This window comes from Rhipicephalus sanguineus, chromosome 5 (genome assembly GCF_013339695.2).
Source record: "Rhipicephalus sanguineus isolate Rsan-2018 chromosome 5, BIME_Rsan_1.4, whole genome shotgun sequence".
Lineage (NCBI taxonomy): Eukaryota > Metazoa > Arthropoda > Arachnida > Ixodida > Ixodidae > Rhipicephalus > Rhipicephalus sanguineus.
Genome location: NC_051180.1, coordinates 205,710,888 through 205,723,892, shown reverse-complemented (window position 1 = coordinate 205,723,892; position 13,005 = coordinate 205,710,888). Strand labels below are relative to the sequence as shown.

At 47.6% G+C, this 13,005-nt stretch overlaps 1 protein-coding gene across 1 annotated transcript in view; it reads right to left on the bottom strand.

Annotated features, from left to right (window-relative positions):
* The window catches only part of LOC119394579 (collagen alpha-1(II) chain), a gene marked incomplete in the record, with an annotated part of 1,710,759 nt that overhangs the window by 90,453 nt on the left and 1,607,301 nt on the right, over positions 1-13,005 (bottom strand). The window contains 1 exon segment of the mRNA XM_049415838.1: positions 7,829-8,044. Within this exon segment, the coding sequence (XP_049271795.1) occupies positions 7,912-8,044 (133 nt within the window).

Genomic DNA, 13,005 nt, shown 5'->3' with positions numbered 1-13,005 from the left:
CTTTTTATGAGGATATCGACTTGATAGGCGTATAAAGCCTGCTGCGCGAACGCGGCTAGAGAATCGCACGAAGTCAGAAGGTGGTTGCTTCAAAGTTGCAATTGCAAAGCATGTATTAAGTGCCAGTTATATTTAGCGGCTCAAATATCACCCTAATGAAGAGACAAATGCAAAGCAAACCTGCAGAACAATGTCAAAGCTTGATGAAAATGCACAGACGTCCGTTCCGGTGTGTTAAAGCAGCCTTCCCGACGTGTGAATTGTAGGCGCCGACCTTCTCACAATGCGCCGAGTTCAGTTGAATTCAACCAACTGCGCAACGCTTACGGTATAACGCGAGTGTGAGCGTTCAGCAACGACGGCTAGGTCTCATGAACACGGGGAATAAAAACACAAAGTTGTTTCACCTACAACCGTAACTAGACTTTTACAATGCGAGAAGGCAGCGAGTAATCATTACTGTAGTCGCTGCGTGCATGCGCCGAGTTACGAACTGATTCATGCAGTCGAAGTGAACGAAAGCGATGAACTCAGACAGCCAAAATAGAAGGCGAGACAGCGCTGTCAGCTATTCACGCTTGCCGCCTTTATTTCTCGTGCGACGTGCCCGAGAACCGATACAGTTTAACATGTGAAACGAGTGCCTTGGTGTTGTCTGCACTGTTGTGGCAGGCCACGGTACAGCAATACTTCGGACCTCGCTCGCGCTTCCGCATGGTCACTTCTGCCAACGTGGAAATGCGCCGTCGCACAGCAAGCCCCTCGGTTCAGCGTGCCAAGCTGTCGGCACGGCACCCCAGTTCGCCGCACCTACTGAGAAACGCGAGCGCGCGCGTGTTCCCGCTGCCGACAAACACGCTGAGTCGGCTGCGCTTGCACCCAGTTGCGCCAGAGCTTCTCTCCAGAGCCGCAGCGCGCCGCTGCCGTCGCGCCGTGAACTTGAGCTTGGATTCTCTATACAACACGTTGGTTCATCGCAGTCTGCAGAATCTCTTTCCCCGATGCCGTCGTATGATTCGAGAGTGTAAAGTGAAGAGGCCACAGCTTCACCCAGGCCCTTACACAGGCGCGAACGCGCTAGCGCGTGCCAGCACACATGGTTTTATCAGCGTTACGCCAAGCCAGGACATCATACCGCAGCCCGGGCCCCTAAAGTGATCTGCACGTATCATCACCAAGGCGGTCGAAGAACAAGAGGAAGAGGACTTCTCATTGGCGCGAGCGCGCACTCAGATGGCTATGCTAGGTGTAGTTCACTACAGCTAGCTGGTAGAAAGCGGGCGCCACCGCCGGACACAGCCCCGAGCAAACGCTGCTTCGCATCTAAAAGGCAAACTAACAAGCGTCAGTCTGACCACAAATAGTGTTCTCATTAAACAAGGGAAACTTATAACGAGCCTAAATGTCGTACAAGTCCACACAGTAAGGTCGTCAGGAGAGCCCTGATGCGGAAAGAGACTGGTACGGTTCACGAGCGGGTTGGACACATAAGCAGTCAAGTGAAGAGGACGGAGTGGTGGAAGTCTACAAGCTCGGGTTTTCAGCCTGACGGCTCACTGCCGCTCCCGGTGGATGCTGACATCGGCGGTGCTGTCTCCCGCCTGAGCACCACAACTACGCCGTGCCGGGGCCTCAGAAAAAGCCACGGCGCTAAAATGGCCGCCAGGTCCACGAAAAGGTGGACACCTTCAGAGCACGGGTACAAGCGCCGTAGCTCGCACTCCGCACCCTAGCCACATTCCTCGAACAGATAGCGTAGCTCTTCTTCTTTCTCCTTTTAGACGCAGTGGCTCTCGGTGATTTCTTTATTTTGCGAGTTTGCGTGTTTTTTTCATGCTCCAAAGTAGTACGTTGTATGTCGTCCTCAACAATTTTGCAGCTCTAACCACCGTATTCACCACACTCGAGCGCTTCACTCATATCAATGATGTCGTCGCGTAGCATTTTGTCGTCCTGTTTCTTAACGGGCTCGCGTTCAGGCGTGCGTCTAAACTCGGTATGGGCTCTGAGTGGTTGGTGGGGCACTTTGTTGAGTAATGATACGATGTTTCGCGACTGGGGTCTGTCGAATTCTTCACGACAACGACAAGCAGTCTTTGAACCGCAGAAGCAGGGCTTTGAGCTGGTCTTGCTTGTGCTTTGAGAGGCTCTGGTTGGCGTCGAAATCTGGGTGGGGACCTCGATTAGCCGAAGGAGGCTCGGTAGCATAGAAGAGAGCGAAAACATTGCTGCCTATGTTCGTGGCTGCATTTTTTCAGCACTATATTTGCTTTGCCATCACGCACGTCGGCTATGCCTCTTGCGACGCAAATCTAACGGTTCAGAAGCGGGTGCTGATCGCCCTCGATCAGGGGCGTAGCCAGAATGTTTTTTCGGGGGGGGGGGGGGGTTCAACCATACTTTATGTATGTTAGTGCGTGCGTTTGTACGTGTGGGTGTATATATAGGGAAGCAAAATTAAAAAAAATTCGGGGGGGGCTGAACCCCCCCAACCCCCCCCCCCTTGGCTACGCCCCTGCCCTCCATGACGCCTTCACGTTTTGCGGGTTCCTTGGTGCCGACGGAAATGAGGACGCTCGAGAGAGGCGGAATGGTGACGTGCTCTTCTTTCACATCCAATGCGTAGTTCCCTGGCGTCGTGTTGGGTGGCAGCGCTTTTTCTGAGGTTAGTGTTATTGACTCAGAGCTCAGATCGATGACGGCGCCGTCGTGACTTCGGAAGTCCATCACAAGTACCACATTCCTGGAGCAATGTTGTAAGATTACAAAGCTCGCAGGGTAAGTCCGGTTAATATGGTGACTATTGCGGTGCAGACTGCAGCCGGCGTTATTAGATGGCCACCAGCAGTCCGGATTTCGGGGCCTTGCGAAGCAGTCCTAAGCTTCTTCAACTTTGTGGCGAACGATCCACTAACGATCTACTAAAGGCTCCAGTTTCGACGAGAGCGGTGACGTTGTGGCCGTCCAATAGTACGTCGGGGTTGCTAGTCTGTCGTCTTGCATTGCGGTTAAGTCGTGGCGTCGGGTCACGGCAGGTCGACATGTCCCACTGCTTCCACGTTGCGTCGACAGTATTGTTAATGCCCCAAGGTTTCATCGTGAGGACTCAGTCTGGTTTACGTCGTGTTCATAATATTTCGCCTCGGCGGAGGATCTTCGGTAGTCGTCGTACAGCAACCGTACCTCCATCGGTTGCTGCCCTTGGTTTTCCGGATGGGCTCGCGGAACGGCGCTGTACTGCTGTGCTCGCTGGGACCGGTAGCGTCCAGGCGACCGCAAACGCGACGACCTTCTAGGTATCCATTCAGAGGTGGCGAAATAGTCGCCGATGTCAAGTGACTGCTCACCGCACTGTGGACGCGGTGCATTGAAGGCGAAGCCGCGTAGACCCATTTGGCGGTACTGCCAGCGGTGGTAGGTGTGGCCGACTTCCCCGCAGTGGTAGCAGAGCGGGCATTTGTTAGGAGCACGCCAAACGTCGGTTTTCCTTGGCGCGTAGCGCTGGCCAACAGGCGGACGGTATAGTGGTGGCGGCGTCGTCTGGCGACCATAGTGCGCCTGTGCGGCGTCTTGACGTGGTCGTGGAGGGGGAGCGTCGCTTCGGGCAACAGCAGCGTAGCTCATGGCTTGTAGCTGAGGCTAGGGTGTTTGGGGATTCCCAACATTTTGTTGGGCATCTTCACGGACAACGTCGATGATCGAGTTCAGTCGAGGCTGCGTTTTCGGAAATATCTTACAAAACTCTTCACGCAGTACCGCTCGGATGGTCTCGCGCAAGTTGCCAGTGCTGCTTGGGCTTCAGCGTAGTTCGTTGCCCAGGAAACGGCGGTTCTCTGAAGCGCCTTTTCTATTGGCGATGCCTCTGTAAAGAATTCGTTGACAGTCTTAGGTGGATTGCGAGGAAGCCCCGCAAAGAGCTCTTCCTTAACTCCTCGCATTTGGAACAGGAGCCTCATACATAGCGGGGTCAGCGTGACGGAACAGGCGGGTAATTTCTTCGGTGTTCCGACATCTTTGTTTGGAAGCTGTACACGGCTTTCGTGTACAGGGTTTCGACCCTTTCTTTACGCGCGACCCTCGTGAAGGTTCAAAGGAATGCGGCTCGAAATAGGTCCCAGGTCTTCAGAGTGGCCCCCCTGTTCTCGAACCAGGTCCTAGCGCTATTCTAGAAAAGAAACTTGGGCTAGTTTGTGGTTCATTATTGTGAAGGAAAAACAGCGATAAAAACGGACGAGCACCAAGAAAGACACGACACAGGCGCTGTGTCGTGTCCAACTTCAAGGACGAAGTACACGTGGCTATGTTTCTCATCACAGTCCGAGTTGTTGAATTGGGTAACTCGGTCGTATTTTTCCAATCAGCTTTCCGGGTCTTCACATATCGATCCGCGGAAAGTAGACGGCTCCCTGGGCTCATTCATGACGACTCGTTGAGGTGACACAGCAGCCGTCATGGTGCTGTTCATCTTCGTCGTCGCGGTCTTGGTCTCATCCGGTAGGGGTCCGTATTTTGGTAGGAGACCTTGCTGCTTGCGGCTGGCTCACTGGTTGGCGTCGATGTTCCCTTGGCGGTGTGGGCTTGGCAAACGGCTGGAGTGGGGCGTTCGGTACAAGCACCTCCACCAGATGTCACTGGGTCGTGACGTTGACGAAGGCTGCAGTCAGCGTATCGAAGATGAAGCTCTTTATTTCGCCGAACTTTTGGCCGGGAAACGAAAAGTCACACTTCAAGCATTGCACATTGTGCGCTGATAGTGGCGAGCAGAGCGTCGTCCGTCGATAATCTGATCCTCGGTTTTGGCGCGTCGGCATTTATAGCGCCCCGCCTGTTCGCGTCCTGTGCATTGACTGTTCGTGCCCTGCGCGTGATCTTGACAGAATAGTCTCAGGTAGTCGTAAAGCTTCTCGAACATCGCGGCACGGTCTGTGCCGAGCGTTGCTATCAGCTTTTGTGGGTGAAATCGAATACATAAAAATTGGCCCATCGCCCAATTTTGTAGCCGACATCCATGACATGCGTCTGTAATATACCCTCCTCTATTTGCTGTTGGTGTGATCTCTTGAGTAGCATTGTTTCTTTAATCTATTTTCAATCATGTTCATCACATGTTTGTGCACTTTTGACCTTGTATAATCACACATCTGTATTAGTTTGCCTGTTTACATAATTTTCATTGATGTTTGTTAAAATTCCGCGTATCGTTGTATACCCACTCCTGCCATAGCGCACTTAGCGCTGCAGTATGTGTAAATAAATAAATAAACAAGAAGCAGGCGTGGCAATATATTTAACTATACTGTAATGAGGACGATGAGAAAAAAGATAACTTATACAGAAAGACTAAAAAAAAACCTTTCAATGTTTGTTTGGCTGCTAGATATAAATCATATTGTAATGTGTTGAACAATTTGCTAAAGAAATCAAAACAACTATACTATGAAAATGAGTTTGCAAAGCATAAGGGAAACCCTAAAAAGCAGTGGGAACTTCTTAAAAACTTTATGAGTTCCCCAAAGAACGATGTTACCTGTAATAGTGTAAATGACAAGGGCAAATCTAGAAGTGATGCTTCTGCCATAGCAAACTCTTTCAGTGACTATTTCTATTACATATACAACAGCCGTCAAACATCTGCTTATTCGATGACACGATGTAATCGCTCTTTCTTCCTATTTCCTGTAACTGCCGATGAAGTATGTTCTGTTGTATTAGCTCTGAAGAACACCAGTGCTGGTTTAGATACCATTTCTGTTTTCCATCTGAAAATTGTTGGACCTTTCGTTTACGAGACACTCAGCATTACAATTATTCGTATTTTCAAAAGCGGCGTTTTTCCTAGTACACTAAAAAAGGCCGAAATTATTCCAGTATTTAAGAAAGGTGATAAATCTGAAGTGTCTAATTATCGTCCGATTTCTATTCTATCATCAATTAGCAAAATTGTCGATAAATTATTTTGTAAACGGTTAAATGCTTATATAAAATGTTCACTTTGTTAAATCCCTGTCAATTTGGTTTTCGTACGGGCAGTTCGACTAACTTAGCTTTATTATCCCTAATAGAGTACATTCGTCACTCACTTGACAATGGAAATTTCGTTGCATCAGTTTTTTGGACTTTACTAAAGCTTTTGACACAATTAATCATAACATCTTTTTGTAAAGTTGGAGTCACATGACATTACTGGTCCCGTATTAAACCTTATAAAATGTTACTTGCTTAACAGAGAGCAAAGAGTATTTACTGATGGTGTTTGTTCTAATAACAAAATCATTAATCAAGGTGTACCGCAGGGATCTATATTTAGTTACCCTTACATATACCCTTATTTTTTCCATTTATATTAAAGATCTACCATCCCGTCTTAACTCTGCACAGTGTGTGCTGTATGCGGCTGACACTACCATCTCACTGTATAATAAATCTCTACCCACCTTAGTTTCTTAACTAAACAGTGAACTTGAACGAATTGTTGGGTGGTGTGTTTCAAACCAATTAATCATCAATCCTAACAAAATTACGTTTATGATCTTCAGAAATGTGCACAAAATTCTACCAAACAGACCTGATTTAATTTCAGATGGTCATATCATCCCGGACTCCAACTGTGTGTCTTTCTTGGGCATTAAACTAGATTGTAACCTGAAGTTTTCTGATCACATTGCTTTCATTAAACATAAATGCACATTCGGTATAACAGCACTAATTAGGTCAAAATCATATTTCTCTAAAGGTGCGTTATTGTAATTAAATTTTGCCTTTATTCACAGTCACATCATCTACGGCATTGTCTCATGGGGCAATACGTATCACTGCCATTTATCGTCTATTCAGCACTTACAAAACCAAGCCATTCGCATCATCACTAACAGCAACTTCTTCACCAATGCGTCTCCGTTACTTCGTGAGCACAACATATTATATATAAGAGGCTTGTTTAGGTATCATCTCACTATTGTGTTTTACAAACTACTTTATAAACAGCTCTCATACGATTTTATTGATTCCCCAGACATCTTACTAATACAAATATTACCAGGTTTGCTCATAGCTGAAACATTCTTTTGCCTACTGTACATACTAACTACGGCAACATGACCTCGACATTCACCGCCATAAAATTGTGGAACGATTTACCCCTTACTGTCAAAACTTCATCTTTTCATGATTTCAAATATGCCATTAAACGTTTTGGCTTGCAAATGTAAATTTAACCAATTCAGCATATCGCTACTTGTATAGCTTCTTCTTTTTGATCATCACAATGGTCCATTTGTATTATAATTACTTTTGTTAGTTCTTTTTGAGTTATTGTACTTTGCCACTGTGTTTCAACATATGCACTTTATTGGATATTATTTGTGTTTATTGCGTTCCCTTTTTTGTTGTTGGTGTTCACCTGCTCCCTGTTTTTACTTCTTGTTAACTATTATTAACCGAGGGTCCCGCTGCAGTCTTCGACTATGGGACCCTCGTCTGTATATTTTTCTGTATCCCCATTTTTGTGTATAATAGGATAATAAATGACTTTGGCTTTGACTACTACTGAGATTTGGCCAAAGGACCACCTTGCCTTTATTTCCTTTATTGAAGGATATTACCATGCACGTTGACGAAACGTGATGACTTGACACATTTGCAGATAGTCTGCCTAAATTCGCGCCTGAAGGTGACACATCGTCGTGATTTAAACAGAATGATTATTGTAAGTTTTAATCTCGTCGTCTGATATTGTTCATTGATTGTGTCTTTCACGTTTTCTTTTGCCTCTTCACGCATCAGGAGTACCAACTTGCAGTTACACGAGAGAGCCATTAGGACGGCTCACCACTGGTCCGGGCAGTCCTTGGAGACCAACTAAACCCCGGTGACCCTTGGAGCCCCTTTCTCCTGCAGTACCACGGTCGCCTTTCAGACCCTGTGGCCCAGGTGCCCCTTGCGGTCCCCTCTGTCCCTGCGGCCCACGGACTCCAGGTGGCCCAGTTTCACCACGTTCGCCACGTTCTCCAGTGGAACCCACAGGACCTGCATTGCCCGGAGGACCCTGCAACACCGACCATGCGTTCTCATCAATCATTGCAAATAAATAAAAATATCCACGTAGGCAGCCAAATAGTAAAGCTGCAAAGGGGTCTAGTCACGTGAATTCATACCTGAACGTGTGGTCACATTTTGACAAAAGAGTAGAAGAAAATGCCTCACAAGAGGAAATTCTGCTATTTAATTGTTCATGTTTGAACTGAAAACATCACGAAATACAGGGGCACAGAAAAGCATAGTAAACAGAGACCGAGCGCTATCGCCTAATGTTATTGAAACAAAGCATGAACATAGAGACGGCTCTAGACGGCGCATCCTTAACACCCGTAAGCTCCCTGACCCACTTTGCTCTGTCCTTGTCTCACAAGGTTGCACCTATCAATTTCCTTTCCATGGCTGTCTGCGTCATCTTAGATAAAGTTAAACCGTTTTTGTAAGCCCCCAGGGTTCTGCTCCGTAGGTAAGTAACAGTAACACGCAGATGCTACCTACCTTTCTCTTGAGGGATAGTGGTAAACTACCATTCACAATTTTAGAATGGCTGCGAAATGCGCTTAACCCCCATTCTTATTCTTCTGTTTTTCTCAATCTCATGGTTAGGCTCCGCCGTCATTACCTCTTCTAAGAGGACGATTTTGTTTACCACTTCCAGCGTCTCACTACATATCGCAAAGCGCTATTTTCTTCCCATAGAGTTGAACATTGATTTTCTGCATATAATTTTCAGGCCTACCGTTCTGTTTCCTTGTTCAATTCGGATATCAGGATTTGCAGTTAGTCTCCTCATTTACTCATTAAGGCAATATCATCAGCATGTCAGGTTACTAAGTTACTCTCCTTTAACTCGTATTCCTCACTGCTCACAATCTATGGCCCTGAAAACCTCGTGCGAGCATGCGGTGAATTGCTTTCGGGAGGTCGTGTCTAACTACGTTACACCCTTATTTATAAGAATTTTGTCTTTTTTTATGGATGACTATGCTGGCTGCGCAGCCGCTGTAGATTTCTGCGATTATTTTTATATATTATTCGTCGATGCCCTGATTCCGTAGTGAGCACAACATAACTCCCGAGATTTCGACCGAATCAAGTGGCTTCTCGTAATCTATGAAGGCTATATTCAGGGGGTGGTTACATTCCCTGCATTCCTCTAACACCTGATTGATAGTGTGAATATGGTCTATTGTCGAGTAGCATTTACGAAATCCTGCTTGGTCCTTTGGTTTCTAAAGTTCTAAGGCGGAACTTATTCTATTTGCCTTTACCTTTTTAAATACATTCTAGAGAACGAACAGCAAGCTGATCGGCCTGTAATTTTTCAAGTGTTTGACGTACCCGTTCTTATGGATTTACATGATGTTATCATTCCTCTAAGATTCTGGTGCCCTCACCGTCAAGTGACGCTTTGCACACACTGTGACCAGTTTTTCTAGCACTACCTGTGCGCCATCCTACAACAGCTCTGACGTAACCTAAGCCTCACCAGCGGCTTTGCCTCTCTTTGTTCCTTCTAACGCCTTTGTACTTCCCCTGTTGCCATTGGTGCAATGTGTGATTTCTCTGAGCTTAATAACTTGATTTATTTATTTGTTCGTTTATCTGATTATTAGTTACACGTACTGCCGCCCTAATTAGGGCTGTAGCATACATGAGACTTTACATATTGCTAAACAACAAACGACAAAATGCAAGAAGCACAATAAATGAAAAAGGAGATACACACACAGAACAATAACAAAAAAATAGTTTACAGGTCATTAAGATGCTCTTTAGTTACAACTATGCAATGATTTAGTGGTAGTGAGCGAATTTTACCTGGGAGGGAATTCCAAAGCTTTATTTCACATGGACTTAAAATGTGGACGACGCAGCGAGCGATGGAAAGGAAAATGATAGGTGTAACCTTAGAGACAGGAAGAGAGCAGAGTGGGTCAGGGAACAAGCGGGGATTAAGCATATCATAGTTGAAATCAAGAAGAAGAAATGGATATGGGCCGGGCACGTAGCACGTCGGCAGGATAACCTGTGATCATTAAGGGTAACTGACTGGATTCCAAGAGATGGCAAATGCGTGAGGGGGAGATAGAAAATTAGGTGGGTAGATGAGATTACGAAGTTTGTAGGTATAACGTGGCAGCAGAAAGCACAGGACGGGGTTGATTGGCGGAATATGGGAGAGGCCTTTGGCCTGCAGTGGGCGTAGACAGGCTGATGATGATGATTTGACATGGAAAGACGATGCGCTTAAATGTAATAGAACGAGCAAACATAGATGCTACGCTCAAAGCGTGCGGACTGTGGGCAGAACTTTCGTTCGTAAATGAGATGAAGTTACCATCAAACTGTACTTCTCATGTACTCCTTACACTACCGTCCTGGTTATCCCAGCTACTTTAACTATCGTGTTGATATTGGCAGACTGATTGCCTTCCTTGTCTATTAGTGCATGTATTTGGTTTTTGCATGTGCCGAGTTTGACAGCGGAGCTGTTATAGTCGATCTAAATCCGTGTGCAGCGATTGCGTTCGGAGCATAGCCAAGTCATGGCAAGCGCTTAGCGAGAGGGAAATCTGCAGAAGCCAAGGCTAGGCGACAGTGAAAGCCTAGTATAGCAGTGTTGGCAAATGGAGGCGAGGTTGACGGTGAGCAGGAAGGGAGTAAAGCGTAGAACAAAGGAGTGTCAAGGCAAGGAATGAGTGAGGCGAGAGGAGGAGGGAGGCGAGTGGGAAATAAACCGAGTCACAGGGTAAGGAGGAACGGAGACAGAAAAGCACAGTGGAGTGCCTTGTAAAGAATGAGTGAGGCAGTGGATAGAGAAGGAGGGAGGCGAACAAGGAAGAGAAGCGAGGGTGAGGGTAGTGGCCAGGAGGAAGGTAGAAGTAAAGCAGAGTAAGGAAATCGAGTGTCAATGCAAGAAATTAGTGAGGCAAGCGAAAGGAGGAGGGAGGTGACCAATTCTTTACCCCTCGCCGTTGCAAGGTTTCGTTCCTTTGAGGTTTTTTCATCGGTGCTTATTCGAAAATTATTCGGTATTCGGAAGCACCCGGGAGGCAGGTAAGCATAATGTCAAGCGTCGAAGTGGGCTCAGAACCGTGTGTGGCCGTGTTTACGCATACGTCACAAAAGAAAACACTAAGTCCCAATTCGAATGGTCGGAGGATATGTAGTACATAGGTAGCACATCACCGAGTGTGCGGTTAAAGCGCTCTGTCAAACCTTTAGGAAAAATTTTTCAGCGCAAAATAACACAGGGACGAGAAGGGAGGACACAACACGTGTCCTCCCTTCTCGTCCCTGTGTTATTTTGCGCTGAAAAATTTTTCCTAATGTCTTACCAACAAGGCCGAATTTCTCCCCTTGTCTGTCAAACCGTTCGCCTACGGGTGATAGCTCGTAGTGGAGCAATGAACGATATTGTAGTGAGTGGACGTCTTGCGAAAGAAACACACACCCTCGATCGCTAAGCAGCTGACGTGGCGCGCCATGACGAAAGACAAAGCTGCGCAAGATGAAGAATTAAGGCAATATCACGAGCTGCAGCGCCTGGCAGAGCGGTGGTTTCGGCATAAGGGGTAAGATGGTCAACGGCCACAATAATTCAGCGATTACAAGCAGAAGTGCAAGGAAGGGGACCGTAAAGGTCTATGACCATTTTATCAAACGGGCGAGCTGGACATGGCAAAGCCTGTAATTCGCCAGACGCATGACAAGTTGTTTTTCGCCGCTGGCACTCAGTGCAAGAACGTATGTACTGGTGAACGTATGTGTGCAGTGCCGTCCACTCTTAGGGTGAACACGGCGCAACGTGGCCGCGCTCCGCGCAGCGCCAGTTCCGCGGGTGCGGCTGCGCATGGAAGCGTAGCGGTGCATGTGCAAAGGGACCCATGGGAGATACTTCGCGTCGTCTGCTACAGCCCTCGAGCGCGCCGCGCTTGCTTATGTGTAGTACAGCAAGAGCGGCATGCTCTTGCGCCTGCGCATCTCCGATTCGATGCACGGCCGCGCCGGATTCAGCGGCTCTCCGCGAAGCGCGGCCACACGGAGCCTTGTTCACCCTAAAAGTGGACGGCACGGTACATTCTGCGTTAGAAAAATCGCTGGTGAAGTCGGTCGTAAGTTTTCTAAACGCCAGCGCGGGCGTTTGATGGGTCTGTGCGAAGTACGCGCACAGGTCGGAGCGCAAATGTCCAGGTATAACAACACGCCATTTCCTACCACCTGGCTGATAGTTGAGGCGATACAACATGTCGTCCCGTATCGCGTAATGAGGGGCTTGTTGGCGTAGTGCACGAGGTAGTCGTTGGCACGGTGCCACCGAAGACGTGGAGATAACGTGTATGAGCGCGGCTATCCAAGGGTCTTTGTGCCGTATTGAAGGACTGTCAGCGATGTCATTGCTGGCGATGGTAGCTTCGGCAAGCAAAACAGGTGCAACGGAAGACAGCGGCGAACGAGAAAGTGTGTCGGCGTCGGTATGCTTAAGTCCTGAGCGGTAAGTGACGCGAATATCAAATTCCTGTAAACGTAGTGCTCCACGTCCAAGCCGGCCCGAAGGATTATTCAATGAAACAAGCCAACAAAGCGAATGATGGGCGGTTACGACATCAAATTGGTGGCCGTACACGTAAGGGCGAAATTTCTGCTATGCCCGAACAATGGCCAAAATTTCCTTCGCGGTAACCGAGTATATGCACTCTGTCTTGGTGAGGGCACGACAAGCATACGCAAGGACATACTCGGAGAAGCCAGGCTTGCGTTGAGCAAGGACAGTGCCAAGGCCTATGTCACTGGCATCCGTGTGCACCTATATTGGAGCAGTATCGTCGAAGTGGCGTTAAATGGATGGTGAAGTCAGGAGATGGCGTAATGTTGCAAAAGCATCATGAAATGCTGGCGACCAAATGGAGAGGTGTTCATCACCGGTGAGCAGCTTCGTCAGCGGCGTGATTGCAGAAGCGAAGTTCT